The sequence below is a fragment of the Staurois parvus genome, unplaced genomic scaffold (assembly GCF_062004578.1).
Source record: "Staurois parvus isolate SC_StPar_1 unplaced genomic scaffold, SC_StPar_1.0 ptg000715l, whole genome shotgun sequence".
Classification (NCBI taxonomy): Eukaryota; Metazoa; Chordata; class Amphibia; order Anura; family Ranidae; genus Staurois; species Staurois parvus.
The window spans coordinates 8339365-8366461 of record NW_028318511.1 but is presented as its reverse complement, the minus strand read 5'-3'; the positions used below and the strand labels follow the sequence as shown (position 1 = coordinate 8366461).

The following is a 27097-nucleotide window of genomic DNA, read 5'->3' as shown; positions in this document are numbered from 1 at the left end:
TGATTGATAACTGGCCATTTCAATTATCACAGTTTTGCTTAGCACCAGCTTATTGTGCAAAAACTTAACTCTCAAAGCCACAAAACTACTTGCATACTGTAGGCCAGCCTTTCACAAGCTTTTTAACCCAGAGAAACTCTTCAATTAACTTTCTGGTCTCACAGGAGCCCTGCTAATAATTATATACCTGCAGCTCATTGTACATGAGTGTGATGGTCATTGGAAAGAATCCTCCCTCATACCAACAACTCAAAGGATCATTGATGTCAGTGGTTACTTATTTGAAAGACAAAAGCGCTCATTGCTCAAGGAATCCCTAAGAACCTTGGAATGAAGCCTAGTTGAGAAACACTGCTCTAGGTTGATCTATGCAGAAACCAAATGTTCTGCCAGTTTGATTGGAAAGTGAGATTAGAGTGACTGTAGGATACCTACATACACAGGCAAGATATACATACACACTTCATGTAGATAGGGTCTTGCTTGCATTTAAAGTGACTTCCCCCCCCCCCAACAGCAAAACACCCTGGAGCATGTGGATATTAAATCGTATTATAGTGCTTTGTTAAGGCTACGTTCACACTAGCGTTGTATGCAGGCGGCAGAGAGGCGTTTGGGAAGCGTTTTTACCGCTTCCCAAACGCCTCTGCCAATTCTGCACATTGCAGCACATGGTGCTGTTCTAACGGGAGCGTTTGCGTCACGGCAAAACGAACGCCTCTGGTCGAATCAGGAGGCGTTGAAGCCTCCTATTCTAGTCTATGGTGCCGCTCCACAAACGCATGGCTGGTTGCGATGTGGTTGCGGGGCGTTTGCGAAGCGGTAACACCATTCATACTGCATTATAGGCGTTTGTGGGGCGTTTTTAACGCTCGGCAAACGCCTAGCAACCGCTGCTAAACCGCGCGTGCGGCGTTTGCCGAGCGTTAAAAAACACTCCGCAAATGCCGGACCAACGCTTGCCAAACGCTATAGGGGCATTTGGCAAGTATTGGTAAAACAGCCAAGTGTGAACGAGCCCTAAGTAAAATTTGTTTTATGTTACTTACAGAAACCTTGATCCCAAATGCACCCCTGAAGGCTTGTCACCACCAGTGCTGGCCATGGAAATCTGGCCTGATTTTGCATATGCACTTTATGGGATCTGGCACGGCTTGTTATTCTTCTACAGCAAGCAATTCCAGATCCAGTGAATTAGCCATAAGAGATCTACTGTGGCTTGCTAATTTTCAGTAACAAGCCAGGCAAGATCTCATAGGGCACATGTCCTGTATCGGGCACAGTTATTTTTGAAGAGTAACAAGCCGCTCCAGATATGGTATGCCACAAGGTCAATGGTGGGTCTGCCCAGGGAACCAGGAAGAATTAAGAAGCTGGCTCCGATGATGTTATTTTAAAAATGGCGGCACGGGAGAAGGGCCCAGAAGGAACATATTCACTAAGAATATAGCAAACTACGGCAAAAAAAAGAGCAATAACATATGTAAGGGTACTTGTTTGCCTAATTACTTGAAGGCAGAGCTGCCAGTTTTTTGAGTGCAGGGAAGGTCTGCTTTAAACCCAAGACCCCAGTACTGCAAGGACTGAACTGTCAGTGCCAGGTTATGGATAAAAAAAAACTCAGAGCAAAATTTGTTCAGCTTCATCTTTCACAATTTGTACCAGGCTGCTCTCTAAAGGGCTGCAAAATAGCACACCATTGCCCATAAATAGTATTAGGAATCTCTGTGTACCTTGTGGTGTGATTGAAGCTGCACCTAGGCCTAGGGCTCCATGTAGCTCACCCTTTGCCCACTACTGTCAGTTTGGATACCTGCCACTTTTTTAGCTGTGCTTGCAGATATTTGTTATGGCTCCACATAGCTGATCTTAAGGTTTCCATAGAACTGCTTTGTAATGATGGCACTGTGGTATTGTCAGGACTGGGATCTGAGCCTGCAGCCTCTGTGGTGTCCGGCTGTGGCTCTTCTCGTTTTGCTAAATGAGATGCTGGACAGCTCAATGTCTGATCTCTAAGGACAATCTTGCTTTGTCTCTTGTTTCTGGTGAACTTTGAACTCTTTGCTCCTCCCATGAACTTCCTGATGTAAGCAATGTCTCTGCACTTCCTGTTTGCCAGATTATTTTGCTCTCTCCAGCTGATATATTGCTCTTTTGTGTACCTGCAGCAGTCCTTATCTCCTCTACTACTCATTACTGACCTTGGCTTGTTCCTCGACTACGCTTCCACTTGGTCCCAACCTACAACCACTTGTTACTGACCTTTGGCTTGTTTACTGACTACATTTCTGATTGATCCCTACCTGCTACATCTACTACTGGACTCCGGCTTGTTCACTTCTTGGTGGAGCGATCCTGAGGACCGTGACCTGGTACTAACACGCAGCAAAACCCATCTACAACATCAGGAGCTTTGGTAAATACTAGTTAGCGCTTAGACCCTGCACCTTGGGTGAGCCTGCGTCATCCGGCAGGGAGACCTACTTGACTACTTTTCCAATCGGTTGGTGGGAGACTCTCTACTGATATGGCTACTGGTCTCCAAGCCTGACCCCTGATCGTGACAGGTATATATCTTTCAGGCCCAGGGCAACATATTCTTGTTATGACTACAGCTAGCCATACATTATAAAATGTTCTTGTTCAATTTCCTTTAGATTTACCTACAAATATGTACTGTAAGGGTCTGCCTGATTGCATACAAATTGAAAGTGTTTAGGTTTGACCTCATATTATATGGTTTTGGTAATTCTAAAGGAAATTGTATAATGTATGGCCAGCCTAAGCCCCCCGGTGGGCGGGGCATAATGCATTAAGGGGTGTCTTTTGGTGGAGAAATGTAGGTTGAGGACACTCTATTGCTTATTCACCTGGGCTGGTCAGAAGTAGCAGTGATCCTTTCCTCTTTACACACACTAGCCCTTTGGATTGGTAATAGGACAAGCCTACACCCTATGTTATGGGTGGCACAGTGGCTTAGTGGTTAGCACTTCTGCCTTGCAGTAATTGGATCATGGGTTTGATTCCCAACCATGGCGCCTCCTGCATGGAGTTTGCATGTTCTCCGTGTTTGCGTGGGTTTCCTCCAGGAACTCCAGTTTCCTCCCACACTCCAAAGACATGCTGGTAGGTTAATTGGCTCCTGTCTAAATTGTCCTAGTTTCATCCCTGGCCATGTGGGATTTCCTGCATGGTAGGGGTTGGGGAAAGACCTGGCAACCTACCCTGTAAAATAATTGCTAAGAGAATTCATGGGAAAAGTCACTTATGAGTGACGGTCCATGCAATCACCAAGGGTCGGATACAACTGAATGGATAGATAGACACCCTATATTCTGGGACACAAGGATTGCTTTCACCTCTACTTTGAGCAGTGCCAAAAGCAAACAGGTCACAACAAAGTTCTTGGGTTATTGTTTCACACCCAATGCATGTATTAAATGTTCAGTGCTTGGCTGAGATGTAAAAACAAAGATATAAGCTCCACCACATTTTATAAATTATTCCTCGTAATTTCTGAGATTGTTTCCAAACACTCCTTAGGCAGTGATTCTTCAACTATAAGCCAGGCCCAGGTTGGGTCACAGATGTGTTTGTGATGGGCCCACACATGACTGTGTAATAAACATAGCCTAGTTTGTCCAAGTGCAAAATAAGTAATAGGTAGTATGGCACAATGCAAATAGGCAGTTTACTTAGGCCTGGTTCACAGCTATGCAATTTGTAGTGCTTTTTGCATTTTGCAGAAACTCACTACAGTCCAATTAACATGGTTTCCTATGGGACATGTTCACATCTATGTTTTCAACATTTTTGGATAGGGCCAGGGACTTTTTTTCCCACAGCAGATTGCAACACACATAGGTGTGAACCAGGCTTGAGTAAGGGAATTTTCACATTGCCTGCTAAATGTGGTGATAATTCACTTTGCAAAGTATACCCACTCACATGTAAGGAAAGGAAACTGTCCTTTTTGTTTGCACACGATTGGATGAAAGTCAGCAGAGCTTCACCTCATTCACTAAGCTAAGGGAACTTTGCTTACAAAGTAAATTGATTTGATTTTAGTAAATCACACCCATAGCCTATTGTAGTTAATATATCACAGACAGAACCTTTTTCTTTTGTTTGAAAACTTAATTTAAATATGACACCACAATCCCTCTCAAAACAAAACAAACATGTATGGGGGACTAGAGGGTGTATGTTGCAGAGGACAGAGAAAACTATATACTTTCTATTATGTTCAGTGTTTTTGCTGCATTTTCTGAAAGTGCATCAAAGATGCAGCATGCAGGACTTCTGATGCGTTTTCAGAAAATGCACCAAAAACACAGGACAAGATGGAAAGTCTATGGAAAACTGTGGGTAACCCACATGAAAACTACAGGTACACTTGTGCTGCAGCCATGCAAACCGCAGCACAGCAGTGTGAAACGGCCCAAAGGCTAGGTTCACACCTTTGCAGATTGCGTTTGAGACGTTTCTGCACTGTGTTTTGCGTTGCATTTTTTGCAGCTGCGTTTTGCATTTTTTTTCTGTCTTTGTTGCTAAGCAGATTTAAAATGTAAAAACGCATCAAAAAGAGCTACATGCTTTTCTGCAGCGCTTCTATTGAAGTCTATAAAACCAAAATTGCAACTTTTTGCATTAAAAAAAAGTCCCTTTCCAAAAAACAGGTGAAAACACAAAGATGTGAACACGTCCCATAGGAAATTATGTTAAAAAGATTTTACTGCGTTTCTGCAAAACGCTAAATGCTGCGGACAACACTTAGGTGTAAACCTAGGGCTACTAAAGAAATGTTGAGGGGTCCTGAAATGTTGTATATGGCTGTTGTTCTTTGTCTTTACTGACACTATGGTAATAATATAATAATAATAATAATGTTCTCTTCTTGGGTCACAGTACAGTAACAATTTACTTACTCAGGTCCTCGGATTAAAAAGTTTAAGAACCCCTGCCTTAGCACATAAAACATACTGATTACACTGTGAATATAGTGCTTACGCATTTCTGAGGAAGGATGGTAATTAATCCATTTAAATTACTAAAAAACGACAGTATAGTACTTTGTGCGCTGCAATACTGCAAACGGGCATTAGGGGGCAAGCTTACATTAGAGCATGTAAGTAGAGCCATGTCCTCTGGATTGAATGCTACAATAGGAAATTCACTCCTGCTATTATTTTCAAGTACACATTTTTTTGTTGCCTTGAGTAAATAATTCTCTAGTTCACCCATGTATCTGTCTGCTACCATATAGGTTATAAGAATGCTCTTCAGCAGAACGTAGCCAACGGTATGTTTTATTTTTAACTTGTAGCCGAACAATAAAAAACACATTGTTATAATGAAGGAGTGTCCTCTCCAGGGGCGGACTGACCATTTGGAAACTCGGGCACTGCCCGAGGGCCCGGGGTCAGTAGGGGGCCCCATGAGATGCCCCTGGTACCTTTTTCATAGGCTTTTTTGAGTTTGTGCAAGGACACAGGGGCCCCATGATCCCCTATTGCCCAGGGGCCCCATGAGTTGTCAGTCCACCCCTGGTCCTCTCTCATTCCATACTAATGATGTGCCAATTTTCCTCTATCCTGTACAGCCAGTGGATTCTGAGTCTTCTTTCCGTTCATATTAATCCTCTTCTTACACCTAACAAAGGACCTTCCACTGTGAAACCTCCAACATCTAATCTACAGAAATGATTATTTCATCTTCATAGTAAGCTTGACAATGAATGTGTCACTTTGTGTGATGTATTATAATGAACAGGTGTAGGGCAGAAAGGGTGCTTGCTCTCTCTCGCTCTCTCTCTCTTTCTCTGTATTCATTTATCACAAATAAGAATAGCTATACCCAAGAACACAAATGAAACATATTGCAGCTTACCAGTTCATAGATATTGGTGGCTGTATTAGTTTTCATATTTCAGAGTAAGATCTGTAGCAGAGTGCCTATTTATTCACCATGCTCAGATGGAGGTGCAGGCCCCTTGGTCCTGGGATCCTAGACATTAGATTTCTCAGCTTTCTGCCCTCAGCAGCTCAGAGAGGTCACGACTGATGAGGCAGAGGTAGATGTGCAGCCGGGTAAGAGGTCCTCCACTATCAGAACTGGTGTGCAAGCAGCTGGACTAGAGCATAATAGCACACGGCTTGTCTGGAAGGCCCAGCTACTATGGGGAGCCCTTGGCCAATTGCTACAAGAGTACTGCAGTTCCTGTTGGGTGGAACTTCATCCTTAACCTCTTGGCACTGGCCGCACGCAAATGTGCGGCCTCCCGGCATCTGGGCCTGGACGCCGAGCAGTCGCACATTTGCGTGCAATTAAGTAAAACATATGTGCTGAGAGCGCGTGTCCTGCACGCTCCCAGCACACATGTCCGGTACTCATGAAAAGGTCCCAATCTCCTCTTTCGATCGGGACCAATCATGTGACCACTGTGAGGGCGTGTCATGGCGGTCACATGATCCTAACCCACGCCCCGCCTCCCGGCTTCTGAAACCCTTAAAGGGCCGAGAGGCGCCGGTGCCAAGGGGTTAAACCTTGAGTCCGTCCAGCTTTTCAGCTGTTTTACCAGAACTACTCCGTACTTCACTGAGAGGGATGCTGTTTATGCAGATAGTGATTTTCAGCTAGTCTCTCTGTTGCTACATGATCTTCTGGAGGCTATGCAATACAACATGTTATCCTCACTGAATCACAGAGATATTGCTGTGAAGAGCCCATGTTTGTGCAGCTTTCAATTGTAATCTGTGTGTATTAGGTTTTACAGATAATAAACAGATAGCAAACAGGTAGATCCAGGTAGAGTATCATTGTGAAAACACAAACTTTGTAATAATAAAGACACAGAAATGTTGCAACAGTGTTGAGTCTTTTAAGGGCTCATGTACACTGCAGCTGATAAACTGACATTCAGGAGCTGTTGAGTGTTTTTTGAGCAGCTTCTTCATGTCTTCTTATGTGTCCATGTACACATAGTCGTTTACAGGCAGTTGAGTTTACAGTCGTTTTTTTGAATGCACCAAACTTGCGTTCAGGAGTAGATTGTACCGGCGTTTCAAAAGCCAAATGCGTGTAAACGCTTGTAAACGCGGTTAACCGCGTTTACAAGCGTTCGCGTTTAGATGCAATTTTGACAGGTCCATATCCAGATGCTGTCCAGAGCCTTTTTTCTTCATCAAAAATGCGTGCAAGGCATTTTCCATGTATTCAAATGGACCCGGTACACCAGCGCAGTCAGTTCCAGGTTTCGCGTGAAGGAAAAAATGGTAGAACGTGCTGCATTATGCTCATGATGGGATCCATAGTGAATACAACCAGAAAAGACAGGTCACCTCAACACATACTGCTCTCTCTGCTTCTGCTCTATTTCTCTCAAAATGTCTGAAATAGTTAATTATTTACTATTTTTGCATTCTGGGCATTTAGGAGGGTCTCCTGAGGTTATCTTTTAAAAACGCTTCTAAACACAAATACGCATAAACGCAGTATGCAAACATGGCTAAACTGACGTTTTTCTACCTACATTTTCTGGCAGTCAGTTTCCAGGAGTCAGAAGAGTTTTCCAAACGCCCCGTGTACATGAGCCCTAAAACTCCACATTTACACTATCTCCAAGCCTTTTAATGCCTTATTTAAATATTGCATGTCAACCCTGAGGCATCTTACCTGTACCATTCATTGTCCATGCAGATGGATCAGTTGTTATTGTCTTGTAATGGGTTGTGCAGCATTCATAATCTGTTTTCTATTATTCTGCAGTGTATACATGCTCTTTGACATTCTGATCCTGCATTATTGATTCTACATTGCACCTGTTTAGTATACTGCATGTTAGTTATTTCCTGTGATCATTTTGCTAATTACCTATCCTGTTACAGAATATTTTATACAGGCACAGAAAATTCCTTTTGATCTTGCCAAAAATTCTGCATCCTTTTCCCTTTCTTTGGTACCTTTAACATGAGGTGGACTTTGTTATGATCAGCTGGGGGTCTGTCCATTGATCCCTGCTAATTAGAGCAGAGCGGGGGGGGATGAAAGGTCCGCGTCTGCTCAATTTATGCAGAACCGACATGGACAGAGCCCGCTGTGCTCTATGGACTGACAGGTGTAAACTGACTCCACTTTCTGTTTACACCCGACTGCCCTCTGAACCAATCCACCAAGATACAATACAAACCAATACTCTATAGCTCCCTTCTGAAAAGTCAAACTTTCACCCTTGAAAGTGCAAACAACAAACACCTTTTCAATAATCCAATGTAACCCTCTCCCACAATCTCATATACATAAATATAAATGTAAATGTCCACACCTCAATCCAAAAATATAAAATTGTGTAATAAAGTCCAAAAATAGAAAAATAAAATGGAAAGTAAAGTCCAAATAAATAACAATAGTCCTTTTGTGTGTAAAACATCCAAAGAATATCCAAAAATATCCAAAAATATCCAAAAATATCCAGAATCTTCCTACTCAATCCAAACGATCCTCAAAGAACGAAAAATAATATAGTGCATTATCCTTAATACATATTATTGTGAAATGATATCATGCAATCACATCAGTGATCAGGATAGATAAACGAATAAGTGATGGTGAAATCACCTCAATCCTGTGCTCTTAGTGAGAGAACACTGCATAAGTGAGAATAGAACCACACAGTGTAATCTAAATATTAACAACCGTGACATAAGTGTCAAAGCAGTGCCACACTCTGTAAAGGGATATGGTTGCAATTACCCTCTTGTTGTTTAAATAGAGGACATATAAAATACTTAAATCCCCAAGGTAGCCTTCCTGCGAGGTGCGTCTTCCTCCCAGGAATAGACAGTGGGGTCCCTTTTTCTTCCAAGGTCAAATCCCTCAAAGAGACCACGGTCCCCGTATCTCTCGGGTGGAAAATAGGAGCAAACTCAGTGGAGTGTCATAAAAGTACACTTTAATTAGGTAACTGAAATGTGAGTCTACCTAATTAAAGTGTACTTTTATGACACTCCACTGAGTTTGCTCCTATTTTCCACCCGAGAGATACGGGGACCGTGGTCTCTTTGAGGGATTTGACCTTGGAAGAAAAAGGGACCCCACTGTCTATTCCTGGGAGGAAGACGCACCTCGCAGGAAGGCTACCTTGGGGATTTAAGTATTTTATATGTCCTCTATTTAAACAACAAGAGGGTAATTGCAACCATATCCCTTTAAAGAGTGTGGCACTGCTTTGACACTTATGTCACGGTTGTTAATATTTAGATTACACTGTGTGGTTCTATTCTCACTTATGCAGTGTTCTCTCACTAAGAGCACAGGATTGAGGTGATTTCACCATCACTTATTCGTTTATCTATCCTGATCACTGATGTGATTGCATGATATCATTTCACAATAATATGTATTAAGGATAATGCACTATATTATTTTTCGTTCTTTGAGGATCGTTTGGATTGAGTAGGAAGATTCTGGATATTTTTGGATATTTTTGGATATTTTTGGATATTCTTTGGATGTTTTACACACAAAAGGACTATTGTTATTTATTTGGACTTTACTTTCCATTTTATTTTTCTATTTTTGGACTTTATTACACAATTTTATATTTTTGGATTGAGGTGTGGACATTTACATTTATATTTATGTATATGAGATTGTGGGAGAGGGTTACATTCAATCCACCAAGATGGAAGGGGACTGATCCCCTTCAGTTTTTGCTTTTAGTGGTAGGATTGGATTGGAAGTAGAAGGGTGTAAATGAACACAAGTCTATTTATTCCCATTGGTTCATAGGAGTGAATGGAGGATCCTATCAGGTTTGCTTGGAAAACTGAAAGGCGGACCTGATCAGACACTTTGTCTGAAAAGGGCCTTTGAGTTGAACTGGAAGCATAAACCAATTATTTTCCATCTGTAAACAGTGAATTTCCCCATCCCTCAGGTTTGAAGTCCAGCTGGGAGACAACAATGGCCCCATTAATTGACACAATGAAGGAGTGAGTGTATTCACCTTGGGACAGAAAGTGTGCTAATCACAGGATTGTCAGGTGACAGTAAAAAAAAGAAAAAAGCTTGAAAAAGTTAGACTAACAACCCAACTGGAGTGTATGGACAGGCCACCTGACAGGTTGGCCAATGATTACAGACCTTCTACACTCAGGGCCTTGTACACTCATCACAGGCCTTTGTAAATCTGTAGACTTTCATATGTGCGCCGGTCACTTTTAACCAATGTTCTGCCCATTTCTTCGTTTCTCCAGTAGATTATACAATAATACCGTTTTCCCTGCCCCCACCCTTCCTGAATGTGTGTCCATTCCCTCCTTCTGTAACACCTAGTGAAAATGTTTCTTTTTTAATCATGAATTATTTTTTGTTGCTTATACTGGAAGTATCTTCATTTCATCTATCGCAAACTCATTCAGTCCTCTTACACTTGAACATGTCTTTAAGACACCTGTGCTTGATTTTGCCTTCATTGCTCCTGTACTTCATTGAAGGAACGTCCTCTGCCACGTTATTTTGAACATGACATCCTTTCATTTTGTAGAAAAAAAAAAACAAAAACAAACACACACAATCTCCTTCTCCTTTACATAAAAAAAACTCAGTTCTCACCCTCCACTCCCTGTTCACCTCTGTCATGTGTAAACACAGAAGCCCGGCTTTTGTGCTTACAAGGACAGCTTGCCTCTCCTTAGTGACTCCACAGATCCCTCCCTGCCGTATACTCACAGCATAGACAAGGAAGATGCAGGTGCTAGTGCAGTGTGGTCATGTACAGGAGGTGGCATTACGTGGTAGGCTGCACCCTCTATGTTCAACATCTGTTCCCAAGTGCTTGGATACCAGCGCCCACAGATGATATTGATTCATATAATAGTGGTAGAGGCACCCGCAGTGTGGGAAATTTTTTTAACGATAAAATGCGTGGAAGCTATGAAGGAGTGGGGGGAGGGGTAAGATGAGGGCAGAGAAGAGAGGGTGTGAAGAGTTGAGGGATGGGAGGAGTGATGCAGAGGTCAGAGCTGAGGTGGTGTGAAAATGAGAAATTAATGGGGGGTGCAGAGGTAAGGCCTGTGAAAGAGAGCTGAACCCTGCACTCTGTTTGTGGTGTACCCTAAACCCTGCACCCTGTACATAGCGCATCCCTGCACTCTGTGCATAGCGCACTCCTGAACTCTGTACATAGCAAACCCATGTTCTCTACACCCTGTATGTAGTGTACTCCTGATCCCTGCACCCAGTATACCCCTGAACCCTACACTCTGTACATAGCGCACCCTGAGCCCTGCACTCTGTACATAGTGCACCATTGAATCCTGCACTCTGTACATAGTGCACCCCTGAACCCTATACTTGGCGCACCTCTGAATCCTGCACTCTGTGTGTAGAGCACCCTTGAAATTTGCCCTCTGTACATAGTGCACTCCTGAATTTGCACTCTGTACATAATACACCCCTGAACCCTGCATTCTGTATGTAGTGCACTCCTGAACTCTGCAGTCTGTGTGTTGTGCACTCCTGAACTCTGCACTCTGGGTGTAACACACTCCTAGTATTTAATGCCCCTTTAAAACCCTCCCACTGCAGTTTGTCCACACCCATTATTTGATGCCGTTTGGCAGAAGGGGAGCCATGGTTGCATTCCTGCACATATTCTTTGTGAAAAACCGCCGTGGTCCCAATTAAAATGTACAGTTGGTTGTTTTATGTGGCCTTTGTACCCATGTTACCCTCTCATTGTACAGTGCTTTAGAATGTTTTGCCACCTTACAGAGCACCAACACATTACTTTACTAAGACAATCACCTTGAGTGACATCAACAAAAAGGTAAAGACCAAACAGAAAAGGTGTCATGTGGTTTCTCCTGATAGAGAGGATCAGAGTGCAGGCATGTACGTAGGGCCACTAGAATAAAGAGTAAGAGTTTGCTCCCTAGAGGGCAGGTTGGAAGCCGCCAGCCATTTTAGTAGTTTGCCATACTTTGGTTCCTAGGCACTTAACTTCTTCACACCTGGAACGAACAGACACCAATGTTCCATGTTCACCTTCTCAAGATGAATAAACAGCAAAGCATGCCTCGTTCCCCTGCCATAATCCCGTATCCCTCCCTGGACACAACTCTTGCACATACTAGTATTTGATATCACTAATTTGCTTTGCCACAAAGGCTTGCACCACAGCAAGCCACAGCTTTAAATGAATGCAAGGCCTTGCTATCATGACCACCCAGGCCAGGTCTCCAGATTAACCCTGTGCCACAGCGGGTCCCAAAAGGAGTATCCCACCACGAGCTGAAAGACATAAAGCGCACCTGTCATCCTACTGAACAGGATCACCGTCTCCTACCACAGTCACCCATTTCCTCTTCAGATTGGCTGCCATCACTTGAGATTGTATCCCTACCTTTAAGATTAAAGTGTGTGTTCTCCAAATGTACTCAACCACAGAGAGTACCTCGTCCAAATGTTCTTTCTGCAGCTAAATAGTAATTAAAGAAACACTACACCATAAATACAGTAACATGGCATAATAGGCAACAACTAACAAGAACAATGAGCACCTGCTTACAGGCACAGCTAAATATCAGGACCTAAAGGCAGCAACCATCTGAACAGAGGCACAGTGCTGGTCATGCAACCATCACCAACTTCTTACAAAACAATAGGTTTTCCCAACCAGTGTTTACCATACCTCCAACTTTCTGAAATTATAAAAACACCTTTTAGCACACAGTATGTAGATAAACAGCATGTTTCTGCCACAACCCTGGTTACAAGGACCACAAAGACCTAATATACAAAAAATGATTGGCTAAACCACACAACCTCTTTTTTAACCTCTATTTTTCTTTTATGTCGGATTTCCAAAATAACACATGCAGTAATAAGGAAGCTGGATAAAAAGTTTATTGCAGCATTTTTTGGTAGTAAAATAGTACGTTTTGAATAGAGATGTACATCAGACCAAAATAGGGGCAACTGAGGCTGCATGAGGGACAAAGGGATTCGGTCTCCAAATAAGGGACATTTGGGAGCTATGTTGTTTACCATTTGTTAGACTCACTCAAGGTGGTTATTTTATTAATGTTACATTAAAGTGGAGCTCCACCCAAAAGGGGAAGTTCCGCTTTAAGGACTGCTCCCCTGCTCCCCATTAAAGGATTGGCAGCTTTGGAGGGCAGGGGGGAGCGGGTACCCGAATTTGACAGGTACCCGCTCCCACTTCTGGTCTGTTCACCTAGGCAATCGGAAACGGAAGGTGTCCTCCCTCTCTCCCTTCCTGTAGTCTTTTGGGACACATGATAGGTCCCAGACTACAGGACCATTCACAAAGCGCAGCGCTACTCGCGCATGCGCAGTGGGTACCCGGCTGTGAAGCCGCAAGCAGTCACAGCCAGGTGCCCACACTGCAGATGCCGGCCTCCTGGAATCCAGGACGACCGGTGAAACGGGCTGCGGGGGACACATCACGGGACCAAGGGACAGGTAAGTGGCTGTTTTTTAAAAGTCAGCAGCTACAGTTTTTGTAGCTGCTGACTTTTATTTTTTTGACAGGGTGAGAGGAACTCCACTTTAAGTATTAGAATGCTTAAGCAGCTGCTTATGATATTCAGAACTACCAATCAGATCCCATTCTTTATTATCTTACTACTATTATTATACAGGATTTATATAGCGCCAACAGTTTGCTCAGCACTTTACAAAATAAAGGGAGACAATACAGCAACAATACAGTTCAATACAAGAAGGTTAGGAGGGCCCTGTCCTTGGAGCTTACACTCTAAGTAAAGAAACACGATCCTCTTGCTATGGGCAATACACACAATTCTACTTTCAAACACAATTATTCCATCTCACCTGAAGAGTCATCTTTCTTTGTGTACATTCCAATGAACATACATCCAATGCCCTCAATTAAATATTCTCTTCCCTACTCCACCCTTCCCCCTCTCCTCTCTGCATGTTATGTGGAGTGTCCTCTCTGTGTGTGAACAACCTCCCCCCTTTTCTGTGCTTCCACCTCTTCTCCATCTGTCTCATGTTCATATTTCCATATCAGCCTAGGATCTGTTTAATTACAATTATTTTTTACAGTATTTTTCTTTCCATTTCTATTTGTTATATTCAGTCTTTATTCATCTAAATACACATACATAGATACATATACAGATATTTCTTACAATTTCAAGATTTACTCACCCATCTTTGGATAAGGCGTGTCTAAAGAAGTCATTTGCTGCTAATTTGATTGCCTTCTCCGGCGTAACAAGGGTTAAATTTACAGCAGCACCTGCAGAGAAAAGAAAAGAACAAATCAAACCTGGGAGAAGCTGAAAATATTGCAACACCACATGGCTGTGCGGAATAGGAAATTCAAGAAAGCAGCAACATCAAATGAAATACATTATTATTATTCAGGATTTATATAGCGCCAACAGGTTGCGCAACGCTTTACAAAATGAAGGCAGACATTAAAGTTACAATACAATTTGGTACAAGAGGAAACAGAGGGCCCTGCTTGTTAGAGCTTACAATACATACTTGTGAAATGTTTGAACTACCTTCAAACTGTGAGCCCTGGTTCACACATATGTGTGCTGAAATCGCATTGCAATTTATGCATGCGTTTCTGTGTGCATAGCATTCCAGTTTGAGTGTGATTTCACCAGAGGTACGATTTTGGCTTTTGCATTTTCATTGACTTTAATGCACAATCATCTTCTATTGACTTCAATGCAAAATCATCTTCTATTGACTTCAATGCAAAATCATCTTCTATTGACTTCAACGCAAAATCACCTTCTATTGACTTCAATGCAAAAACGCCTTCCATTCACTTCAATGCATAAACACCTGTTGCAATCCTATGTAAACACTGACCTTTGCATGCCACTGTACACTATCACTTGTGAGTCTGGAATGCACCGCTCCACACTCTCACAGGCCCCTTTTTTGGACTCAAAACGCAATGCCTGTGGATCGCATCAGTGTGAACCACATCAATAGGTTCTAGCCTGTCAGAAAATGCATCCAGAACCATATATGTATGAACCAGGGCTAAAGGGTAAGTACATCTGAAAGGTTTTTTTGCTGTCTGTACTCCTGCTGGGGAGGTTTTCTCTCACTTCCTGTTGTGTCAACAAGAAAGGAAATGAAGAGAACCTTTACAACTGGGACCCCTTTTCTCATGCCTCGAGGTGTGTTTTGTTAAAGTTGTGGTAAAGTCTAAAGGATTTTTACCTTAGTGCATTCTTGATTCTGTGCTGTACCTAAGAGCTGGCCTCTCTCCTCACTGGGCACTGAGGCAGCAGAGGGAGCCATTAACTTCTGCTGCTGTCAATCAAACCATGTGGGGAGGGAGCAAACAGTGAGGCCGAGCCGAGCCAAGCTGTGTGTCTGAATAGATGCACACAGCCTGGGTTCTGAGTGAGCGTGCACCAGTGTCCGGAGCATTGAGAGCGCCAGCAGGGGACCTGAGAAGAGGAGGCTGGATGTGTACCTAAAACAGGATGTAGATGAATCTTTTTTTTTTTCCCAGGGGGTTGAATGAAAAAAAATTACTTGATTTTCCCATCCACACACTTGATGTGGATGGGGGAATTACTCCTGCTGAGATTTTGTATTCTGGCAGTGGGGAAACTTCCCCTGGCTATAGCTGGCAGCGCTGATCAAGCAGAAATTTTCCAACAGGTGGGTTGTGCAGATGTTGATAGGTAAATAATTTTATGCACAACCAGTGTGCCCATGCACTGGTCGAAATTCGTCCAATCCTTGCTGAACCAGACAAATTTCGATCCATGTATTGCCGGCTTTAAACCTACCTTGGCCCCAGCCTCTGCTGCTTTCAACAGGCACAGGTGACATTATTTGCCTCCCGGCAGAGCTGTAAGCTTGAACTTCTGCCAGAATGTATAAAGGAAACAAAAAGAGGGCGCATGGGCCTCTTGCATTACCTTTAAAAATGAGATTTATTTATAAACAGTAAAATACTCACAAGAGAAATAAAATCAAATGGAAAGCATGTCACAAGGGATGCAATGTGGTCCAAAACCCCTGAAGGAGGTCAGGGGTTTTGGACCACATTGCATCCCTTGTGACATGCTTTCCATTTGATTTTATTTCTCTTGTGAGTATTTTACTGTTTATAAATAAATCTAATTTGTAAAGGTAATGCACTAGGCCTGTGCGCCCTCTATTTGCTTTCTATATACAGTTCTCTTTCGATTTCTCTGGTTCGTTGAGGGCAGCAAGGCTTGCATTCCTTTCCTACTCATGTGGGGATATTGACATTGTTGAGTCCACTGTCCAGCGCAGGAGCACATGCATTGTTTGCTTTTTTCTTCTTTCCAGATCTGCTAGAATGTACCCTAGTCCATACGGGGACAATCGAAAGAGTAGACAACATGATTTGGGAGTGCAAAACCATCCTCTTCATAAGGGTTTAGGTTTAAAAGCAATGTAAATTGACTAGAGGTGAACTGGATCTTTAACTCCCTCAGTGGGATCACTAGGATGGGTTCTGTCAGCAGTTGGTATGACAGCCAAATAACAGACATAAAGTTGTATCTGGACCTTTCAGCCCTGTCATGCCGCTTCAGTTTACATTTCTGTTACAGAGACATTTAATAACAGTCTCTGGATCTGTACTTTTGACGACAAGTTGCATATCTGACCTTTTAGTGTCTGTGGCACATTTAACTTGGCCATGAACACAATTACTGTCAATAAAGTAATTCAAATTATTAGTACAGACAGAATCTACATAGCATGTTTACAGCCTTCAGTTACTTGCACATTGTGAAAAAATGCATACAAAACTTTTCAAAATCTTTTCTCTTCTTCAATACTGGACCAGAGCAGTGAGTTATGATCGTCACTTCCAGTGGTGTTGCCACTTGCTACAGGACTTTAGATCTCAGAATCCCTTTCCCCAAATGCCTACTGCTGTAGCTGTAATGGATGGCACCTCTGTTGCCATCTCCTGGCCTTTGCTGTCAAGCTGGCTGTCTGTTGTCCTACTACTACAGGAGTGTATACAGATTTTGCATTAGAAGACAGTGGGTGATCGTTGTCACCCTACAACAGGAAGTGCCATTGCAATAAGAATGACTAGCAGGATCAACAGGTAGCAATTCTGGATACTGCCATATCCAAAGTAATACTGAAAATGCTACAGATCATTGAAGAAATTTGGGAATAGATATATTAAAAATTATTATTTTACATTCACTTTAATGAGCTTTTACTAATAACTGACAGAGGATCCTATATTTGAAGGTTTTTAGGTTTACATAGCGATGCTGATTTACTAAAGGATTTGAGAAACTTCACGCAATAAATATTAACTTCAGTTATCCATTCGTGTAAAAAGCAAATTCCTCCATACTCATTTAATGTGCACATGATTGGGTATGCAAAGTGAACATGTGAAAAAAGAAAATATCCTGCGCTAAGCCCAATGTGATAAAAAAAACAAATAAGTAAATGAAAATGTGTGTGAATGAATATAAAGTGAACTGCTGCTACTAACCTCCTGAATACCAGAATTAAATAATTGCAACACATGTAAAAGTGCGCTGTTCACTTAATGCAAAGTTAACATGAATTTGCTTTTCACGTGATTGGATAACTGAAATTAATATTTACTCAAATCCTGAATGAAGATTCTTAAAGTGATTGTAAAGGATTGATTTTTGTCTTTTTCACATAACAAACATACTTACCTGCTCTGTGTAATGGTTTTGCACAGAGCACAGATCTTCCTCTTCTCAGGTCTCCCGCCGATGCTCCTGGTTGCTCTCCCTCCCCTCCCCCATGTCCCCCACAGCAAGTCGTTTGCTATGGGGGCACTCATGCGTGCTCACTCCTAAACTGGCTGTGTGTGTCAATGGACACACAGACCACAGCTCGGCCCTGTGCCCTCATCCCTCCTCACGGACTGTGACTGACAGCAGCAGGAGCCAATTGCCAATGTCTCTGAGCCAATGAGGAGGGAGCGCAGTGGTGGATTAAGATCAGGGTCAGGTAAGTATAATGACAGGCTGGGGGGAGCTGCATGCAGAAGGTTTTTTACCCAAATGCATACAATGCATTAAGGTAAAAAAAACCTTCTGCCTTTAGAACCATTTTAATATTTTTAGTATGTTATCCTTACAGCCTAAAAAAAAAAAAATGTTGCTATGCTAATTACACCTTTACTTCAGCTTGGCAATTATAACGTTAAAAAGACTGAAATGAATGTACAATTAATGTGTAAAGCATGGTGTCAATTGATGGTGATATATAAGTAACTGTAATAAAAAAAAAAACAAACAAATTAGGCAAATAAATACAGTTAAAACCCAACAAGATTTAACTTTTACAAAAGTGCTAGATCCCTAACATGGTTTAAAATCTGAATGTCTATAAACAGGTAAACAAGAGGAATCTCCATATTTCTGACTCTCTCGCTCTATATCAATGGTCCAAGTGCATAATAACATTGAATATAAGATTGTTTTTTCATATAGGTGAAAATAGGAGCACAAAAAGGAATTTACAAATTTTTACTGCGGCGTTTTACTGCGTTTTGCGACTTTTTCAGCGTTAGTGGATTTTTACAGCTAAAAAACTCCTCTTGAAACCCAGTAGTCCTGGGGTTTTTTTGCCAGCTAAAAAATGTCCCAGCCAAAAAACTATGATTATAGTCTATGTGTGCATAGATACATAGGATAACATGCGGGGGGATTATTGGCTTTAGAAAAAAACATCAAAAGCCAAAAACAGCAGCTGTAAAAATGTCAAGTATGCATGAGGGCTTAAGCTAGCCATACACGTGTAGATTTTAGAAAATTCGTATGAAAATTCTTTGAACATTTGGTGATTGGACAAATGTTGTTCGAAAATTTTCTATTGCTGTTAACATTGGAGTTTAAAATGAATGTAATGTTTGAAAGATAACCACATACAGGCCAAAAATTAGTTTGATCGAGAAAAGTTTTCATTCCTTCCCCTTCGAATTCTCCCATAACTGTGGTCGAAAACAAAACATCGATTTGACCCCACTAACGCTTAGAAAATCAAATGAATATTCATTCTTGAAATGAAAATTCTTGAAGAAAATCTATACGTGTATGGCCAGCTTTATAGTCCTTTCCTTTGGTGGGAAACCACTGCCCAGGGTCTACAGTCAAGGAAAATTGGGCATGGCAATAAAAGGGCAACCTTGTCTTGTGTTCTAGAAAGGATAATGGTAAGAAACAAGGAAAGTTAATGGTGGCCCAGCCTTTGCAGCTTCTACCTTTTCACTTGTCTACCACTATAATGGATTGCCTTAATAGCGAAAAGAAAAGTGCATTACATGGTAAACCACCCTCAAAACAATAGAGAGTTTAAGAATTACCCAACAATATGTTTGAAGGTTTGTACAACCATATGTAAGTGTCTGTCATTTATTACTTTAGCCACTAAAAAACCCCTGAAGACCTTATACTTGTACCTAAAAAGCTGCATTGTAAAAGTTCCTCTGTAAAGACTTCTGACAGTTCCTGTAAACTATGGTAATCTTCCTGAAGATCCTAATTCTCATTCCAGTTTCACCCTGGGTATTCCTTGAATACCCTTGTTTGCCACCTGCCCTTACAATTTTCCTGGTCTCTGAATAAGCTTAGATACCACCTACGCTGATGTTCTCTCAGGTCCTTGACTATAACTCTGCCTTACAATCTGATATTACTTCTCATCTGTTGCCTATATGTCAACAATTACTAGTATGGCCTACCTAAAGGACAGAACCTGAAAACTGCATGCAGCTCTCTCTGTGGTGGACAATTGTAAAGACAGGGCAACCCTCATACCTATGGCACTGTAGGATAAACCTACATATGGCACTGGTGACATGGACAGCATTAACCTTGTCACAATCAGGCTTGTCTGGGCCATAGTGACTAACCAGATGTATCTTCTTTCTGCATACAGATACCTTAAAAGTGATTATCTAGTCTTTTTGGTACTTGAAAAGTTCAAAAGGTATTTACCACGTCAACTAATATAGCCACATTATCATTTCTAATCCTAAGCCGTTGTAACTGAACTGTAACTGAATAATAACTTGGAATCAAGCGATTAAAAGTAATTATTCAAGCTGTGTAAAACAAAAAAAATAAAGTTTAGGCAAACTTTAACCACATTATGTCAGCACAAAAAGAACAAGTTATATATATATAAACTTACAAATGCAAAAACAGCAAATAAGAAAATATGAAAAGGGATCATTTCAAGCTTCTCTAAAATCATACTTATAAAAAGCATTGCCCTGAATCATTTAAGGGCTGCAAGCAAAGGATGTAGTTTAATTTAAGTAATAGAAAGCATGGGGGCTTTCACACGTGTAATTATTTACCCTCACAGAGTACACCATAAATCTAACCTCACCTTCTTTCAGATAAGTGAAAAAACTAAAGTTAACAGGAACAGCCTTGAAACAGAAGGACTTTATGCCCCTGACGGCTGTAGATCTCTGCGGTTCAAGAAATATAAATATTTGATCAAGACCTGTCATCCTTGGCAAACTGGGCTAACTCCTTTAAGTGATTTCCACAGCTAATGTGAACCAGACATAACATTGAAGTTATGGAAACTGTAGCGAGACAAAACTTCTATTAGCTTTGCATTGATAAATGATGTGGAGACCTAATATTTTCCTCCTGGATCAATACTCTTAGCTGTCCAGCCTTTGAGAAACATATATGATTTATATTTGTAGGGAGACTATTAGAGGAATTAGCACTGATGAGGCATGTGTGCACAATTATTTTTGCACAGTGAAGTTTTTCATTTGCCCATATATTTTTTAGGGCTGCATTCAAATCACACTGCCCCTGTGATCTGCCGTGGATGTCAGTGCAAAGTTAACAACACCCCAAACGCAAGTCACAAATGCAGTGTGTTTGCCCGCACCGGATCGCAGGGTACAAAAGTTTAGAGGAACATATTAAGTTTTGTCTTCCAAATTAAACATAGAATGTTACTAATTGTTGCAGGTTACAGTCCCATTTTTAATACAATTTTTGTTTTTACCTAGAAGGTGTAAGGCAGTGGTGGTCAAGTTTCTTGATATGGGGGCCTCAGATGTGGCCCCCAATATCACCAAAGGACCTGCACTTAAATTTCAAGTGAATATTCATTATCAGATACAACAAACACACAACAGAATATAGTCAAAGACTATGAGCATGATACAAGAGATGATCAGAGACCGCGGACATGATACAAGGGATGGTCAGAGACTGCGGACATGATACAAGGGATGGTCAGAGACTGCGGACATGATACAAGAGATGGTCAGAGACTGCGGACATGATACAAGAGACTGCAGACATGATACAAGGGATGAATCTCAGAACATGCTATATGAGTTGTTGGAGACTGTGGACATGCTTCAGGATACAGTCATAGACTGGAGACATATTACATGAGGCAGCTAGAGATCACTGCTAGTCCAGGGCAATAGGGACACATGGGTTAGTATCTGCAAGGGCCCCAAGTGGCCGCACAAAAAGTGACAAAGGGCCACAGGTTGGGCAACAGGGGTCTAAGGTCTTAGTGCACCCTCCCTTTAAGGGGCTCATTTGCTCCCAATCTTCCATGTTGTGCCGCAGTGTGACATCAGTAACACTAACAGTCAGGGATGGAGCAGAGAGGCAGTGGAGCAAAGCATGGCCTGCACAGCTAGCAACAGCTCAGAGCATCAGCCCTTCTAGAGAGAGCACCTATCTAGGAAAATAAAGTGATATTATATATGAATGGGAAAGTTTGTATTAGCATGTGAAGAGGAGAACAAAAAAACATCAGCAATAAGGAGAACAGGTGTGGAGGCACTGGATCGTGCCGGGAGATTTTGGACGTGGGAGTAAATGAGCATTAAGTTAACAACACCCCGAAAGTGGTCCGCAAAACCCGGTGCGATGTGCAGAATCGGATCGCATATGTGTGAATACCCATGCAATCCGATTCTAGTGCGGACCCAAAAAAGGGTCCTGCACCTTTTTGGGGCGGGTGCGGTGCGACTAGAGCCATACAAAATGTATAGCTCCAATCGCACCACACACAAATCGCATGTGATTTGCACAGGAATGCAGTGCGGTTCCTGTGTGAATCACATGCGATATACCGCACCGCATGTATGTGAACCCAGGCTTAGACCTATTACATCTATAGGTCAAACAAAGTAAGTGTGAAAGGTGGAAGGACACATGGGAGATCACAATTAGGTTTGGACTTATACAGTCAGGTCCATAAATATTGGGACATCGACACAATTCTAACATTTTTGGCTCTATACACCACCACAATGGATTTGAAATGAAACAAACAAGATGTGCTTTAACTGCAGACTGTCAGCTTTAATTTGAGGGTATTTACATCCAAATCAGGTGAACGGTGTAGGAATTACAACAGTTTGCATATGTGCCTCCCACTTGTTAAGGGACCAAAAGTAATGGGACAATTGGCTTCTCAGCTGTTCCATGGCCAGGTGTGTGTTATTCCCTCATTATCCCAATTACAATGAGCAGATAAAAGGTCCAGAGTTCATTTCAAGTGTGCTATTTGCATTTGGAATCTGTTGCTGTCAACTCTCAAGATGAGATCCAAAGAGCTATCACTATCAGTGAAGCAAGCCATCATTAGGCTGAAAAAACAAAACAAACCCATCAGAGAGATAGCAAAAACATTAGGCGTGGCCAAAGCAACTGTTTGGAACATTCTTAAAAAGAAGGAAAGCGCAGGTGAGCTCAGCAACACCAACAGACCCGGAAGACCACGGAAAACAACTGTGGTGGATGACCGAAGAATTCTTTCCCTGGTGAAGAAAACACCCTTTACAACAGTTGGCCAGATCAAGAACACTCTCCAGGAGGTAGGTGTATGTGTGTCAAAGTCAACAATCAAGAGGAGACTTCACCAGAGTGAATACAGAGGGTTCCCCACAAGATGCAAACCATTGGTGAGCCTCAAAAACAGGAAGGCCAGATTAGAGTTTGCCAAAAGACATCTAAAAAAGCCTTCACAGTTCTGGAACAACATCCTATGGACAGATGAGACCGAGATCAACTTGTACCAGAGTGATGGGAAGAGAAGAGTATGGAGAAGGAAAGGAACTGCTCATGATCCTAAGCATACCACCTCATCAGTGAAGCATGGTGGTGGTAGTGTCATGGCGTGGGCATGTATGGCTGCCAATGGAACTGGTTCTCTTGTATTTATTGATGATGTGACTGCTGACAAAAGCAGCCGGATGAATTCTGAAGTGTTTCGGGAATATTATCTGCTCATATTCAGCCAAATGCTTCAGAACTCATTGGACGCTTCACAGTGCAGATGGACAATGACCCAAAGCATACTGCAAAAGCAACCAAAGAGTTTTTTAAGGGAAAGAAGTGGAATGTTATGCAATGGCCAAGTCAATCACCTGACCTGAATCCGATTGAGCATGCATTTCACTTGCTGAAGACAAAACTGAAGGGAAAATGCCCCAAGAACAAGCAGGAACTGAAGACAGTTGCAGTAGAGGCCTGGCAGAGTATCACCAGGGATGAAACCCAGCATCTGGTGATGTCTATGCGTTCCAGACTTTAGGCTGTAATTGACTGCAAAGGATTTGCAACCAAATATTAAAAAGTGAAAGTTTGATTTATGATTATTATTCTGTCCCATTACTTTCGGTCCCTTAACAAGTGGGAGGCATATATGCAGACTGTTGTAATTCCTACACCGTTCACCTGATATGGATGTAAATACCCTCAAATTAAAGCTGACAGTCTGAAATAAAATGAGCAAGATGTGCTTTAACTGCAAATCCATTGTGGTGGTGTATATAGCCAAAAATGTTAGAATTGTGTCGATGTCCCAATATTTATGGACCTGACTGTATATCACTATACACATGATGATGTTATGCTATAAGAAAGATTTTCCAGTATGGAGGATTGTTTGCGAAGGGAAATTTAAGCACAAAGAAAGATTTTTTTAGCATGCAGGTTGAAGTTTGATGGTGTCAGCTTTAGTATATTAAGAGAACACACAGGATAATGTTTTTACATTTTTTAATTGTTTGATGTTTGCATTGCAGAGAGGTTTGGTCAGCTATATGATTTAATTTCTTGAAGACATTGTGGACACCATAGCATCTTCAGCAGTACTGCACTGTATAATTGTATACGTCACAAATAATACATATATCAGAAAGTTTACTTACCTCTGTACATGCCAAAGTATCCCTCTGAGCGTATTGTTTTAATAAGGCAGTCTGACCTGCAAATAAACCAACAATTGTCATTAGCTGCATATTATTCAGTCATTCAGTCATGGTAATTTATATATTTTAATTGCAAAAGTAAATTGGATCTTCTGCATGCTACATGTCACTCTTTGATCAAAAAATATGTTATCCGATTTGTGGGGTAACAGTGAACCAATTCTCTGCACTGAGCCGCTGTCCTGTGTTCCAGTTTAAAAAACAATTCCAGCAACAATTGAAATCAATCAGTGAACTATGTCTATATTCTAATTCTAATTCCATCAAATAAATAACCACTGTTCTTAGATCAGAACGTTCCCTCAATGTACCTGCTTCCGTAATCTGAGTTCTGTTTAATCCCCTGCAGAACAAGCACACACAGTGCTATAATGAGTCAGTAGGAGGGCTGCAGGAGTTGACTCTCCCATGCCTGTACTGTAACATCTTAGTTTCCAATAACACCAATCATGTTATAATTTCTAGTAAATAGTAGATCGAAGGCCATACAATATGCAATTTTAGTTCCTTCAACCACAGGTTGATGATGCGCGCCCTGGTAGTTAATTGAGAAGTACAAGTTGTCTGCCACGATGGCAGACAGGACTTGTAGTTTATTCATTCACAGATAGCTGTGAATGAATGATGCGGCTGTGTGGGCAGAGCTCCACTGTATTTAAATTGTGACAGCGGGTGCAGGGAGAGGATGACAGCGGGTGCAGGGAGAGGATCTCCTGACAGCTGTCACGGGGGGGGGGATTGTGGGGTGTGAAGCTGATGCATTAGTGACGTTGCATATTACACCCTGAACATGGGTGCAGAAGTGGAAAACCCAGATAGGGGTTAGGGATGGAGTCAATGTCATAAGGACCACATAACGAAATTCTTGGGATAAGCATGCCTTGCTGCCCTCAAAAGACCGGGGGAGTCCAAATATATTGAATAGAGAAAAACAAACAGAGGGCACACCGGCCTAGTGCATTACCTTAAAAGTATGTTTATTAAATGTAAAAATAGGTATTGTACTCACAGATTGTCTATAAAATCAAAAGGCACATCGTGAAGGAACTCTGGACATCCAAATGGCTAACACGTTTTGAGGACTAGCCTCTTCCTTAGAGCCCTCTGAGGAAGAGGCTAGTTCTCGAAACGAGTCAGCCTTTTGGATGTCCAGAGTTCTCATTACAGACAGACACGTAGTGCGAATTGGACAGAGCTGTTCCTTCACGATGTGCCTTTGATTTTTATTCTGAACACGGGTGTAACATATTACTAAAGGCAAACTTTTCCTTTAAAGATTGGGCAAAACCTATGAATCTGCATGTTTCATACCACTATATAAAAGTCTATAAAGAGAATAAAGCAAAAATAGGTTTTAACCTGTCAGGGCAACAAAAAGGTCTAAAATAAGGGTCCCTGCAAAAGAAGAATGCTCATACTCACCTCTCCGATGGCCTATGCCCCTATTTATGAGACTGCTTTCACACTGCTCTGTAGCAAAACCATTTCTGATGCATTTCCTGTGCATTTTGTGGGTGCCCGACTCCCAGAATGCACCAGGGAAACATGGACATGCAACTCAAAAAAATCGCATCAAAAATACAACTACTATGCATTTTGATGCGCTTTTACTGTGTGTTCCATTCATTTCAATGGGCAGCTGCGTTTTAGGTATGGTTTTGAAAAGCGGGATGCAGGATTTTTCAAAACATTCCATTTTCACAGTGCAGTGGTGTGAAGAGTCCCATGGGATTTAAAGGGATTACGTTTTTGTTGCATTTTTAGTAAGGTAAAAACTGCAAAAATGCACCAGTGTGAAGGCATCCCGAGCCCTTCCAGCCCTGCGGTCTCCATCAGAGTCCCTGGCATTCCTCAATTCACTACTAAGCTGTGTAGCGGCATGTTATTGTAATTTAATGGTAATTTCCAATCTTTTGAAATCTGCAGCTTTTATCAAAAAATTACTAAGTGATCCTTCCATTTTAATTTTCTTTTGCTATTCCTTTAGACTGCCTCGGCGGTTGAAATCTCTTCAAAAATCTCCCTTGAAGAAGCCCGTGGGGCGAAACATGTAGGGAGTAACTACAATTATATAATCAAGTTTGAATCTCAGTTCACTCTTAGTACTGAAATTGTTTTTATGTTTCTGTATTTTTTCCTTTTTTGTTTTTAAAATATTTAAAAAATACGAAATAAAATTATATAACTTTTTAATATGTTTGGTATTCATGTTCATGCATCCTGAAAGTCCCATCTTTTCTACTGAATATTTGATCCTTCCATGAGGGTTCTTATTCAGGCACTTCCTGTTATGGGGTAAAAGCGGTCCCCGTCTCACAATTGTGTTTCAACGTTGTTGCCCCATCACCTGTGCATCTTGTAGAGAATATAGGTTGCCATGCTGGCGCTGAATGCGGCATAGTCTGCTGTTGTCACTATCAAGAAATGATATGCACCAGATACTGCCAGAGTACATGCAGGCAGGAAGTGACTGCAGAGAGGTTGCAGGAGACCAGCAGCACTGCCATGCAATATAGAATGAAAATGGTGTAAACAACAATTTTCTAGAAGAACATATAAAAACGGTTTATGATACACAGTCCTTTGGCAAACTAACTCATTCAGTTAGGGTTTACATCTACATACATATACAATTCCAACAAACGGACCTATTTTACATATATCTAAAAAACAACACTGCAAAGACTATACATTCTATTTAATATAGAAATTCAGTATATATATACACAGAATTTACTGTTGACACAAATCAGGAAATCTAATCTGCTCAATGATCCGGCCTAATAGCCGTATTTGTTA

At 41.6% G+C, this 27097-nt stretch overlaps 1 protein-coding gene across 1 annotated transcript in view; it reads right to left on the bottom strand.

Moving 5' to 3' along the window:
* The window catches only part of SLC25A22 (solute carrier family 25 member 22), a 134393-nt gene that overhangs the window by 42391 nt on the left and 64905 nt on the right, over positions 1-27097 (bottom strand). Inside the window, exons 4-5 of the mRNA XM_089653574.1 lie at positions 24239-24294; positions 14203-14293 (exon numbers count right to left, since the gene is read on the bottom strand). Of these exons, the coding sequence (XP_089509700.1) occupies positions 14203-14293; positions 24239-24294 (147 nt within the window). The remainder of the gene's footprint in view (positions 1-14202; positions 14294-24238; positions 24295-27097) is intronic.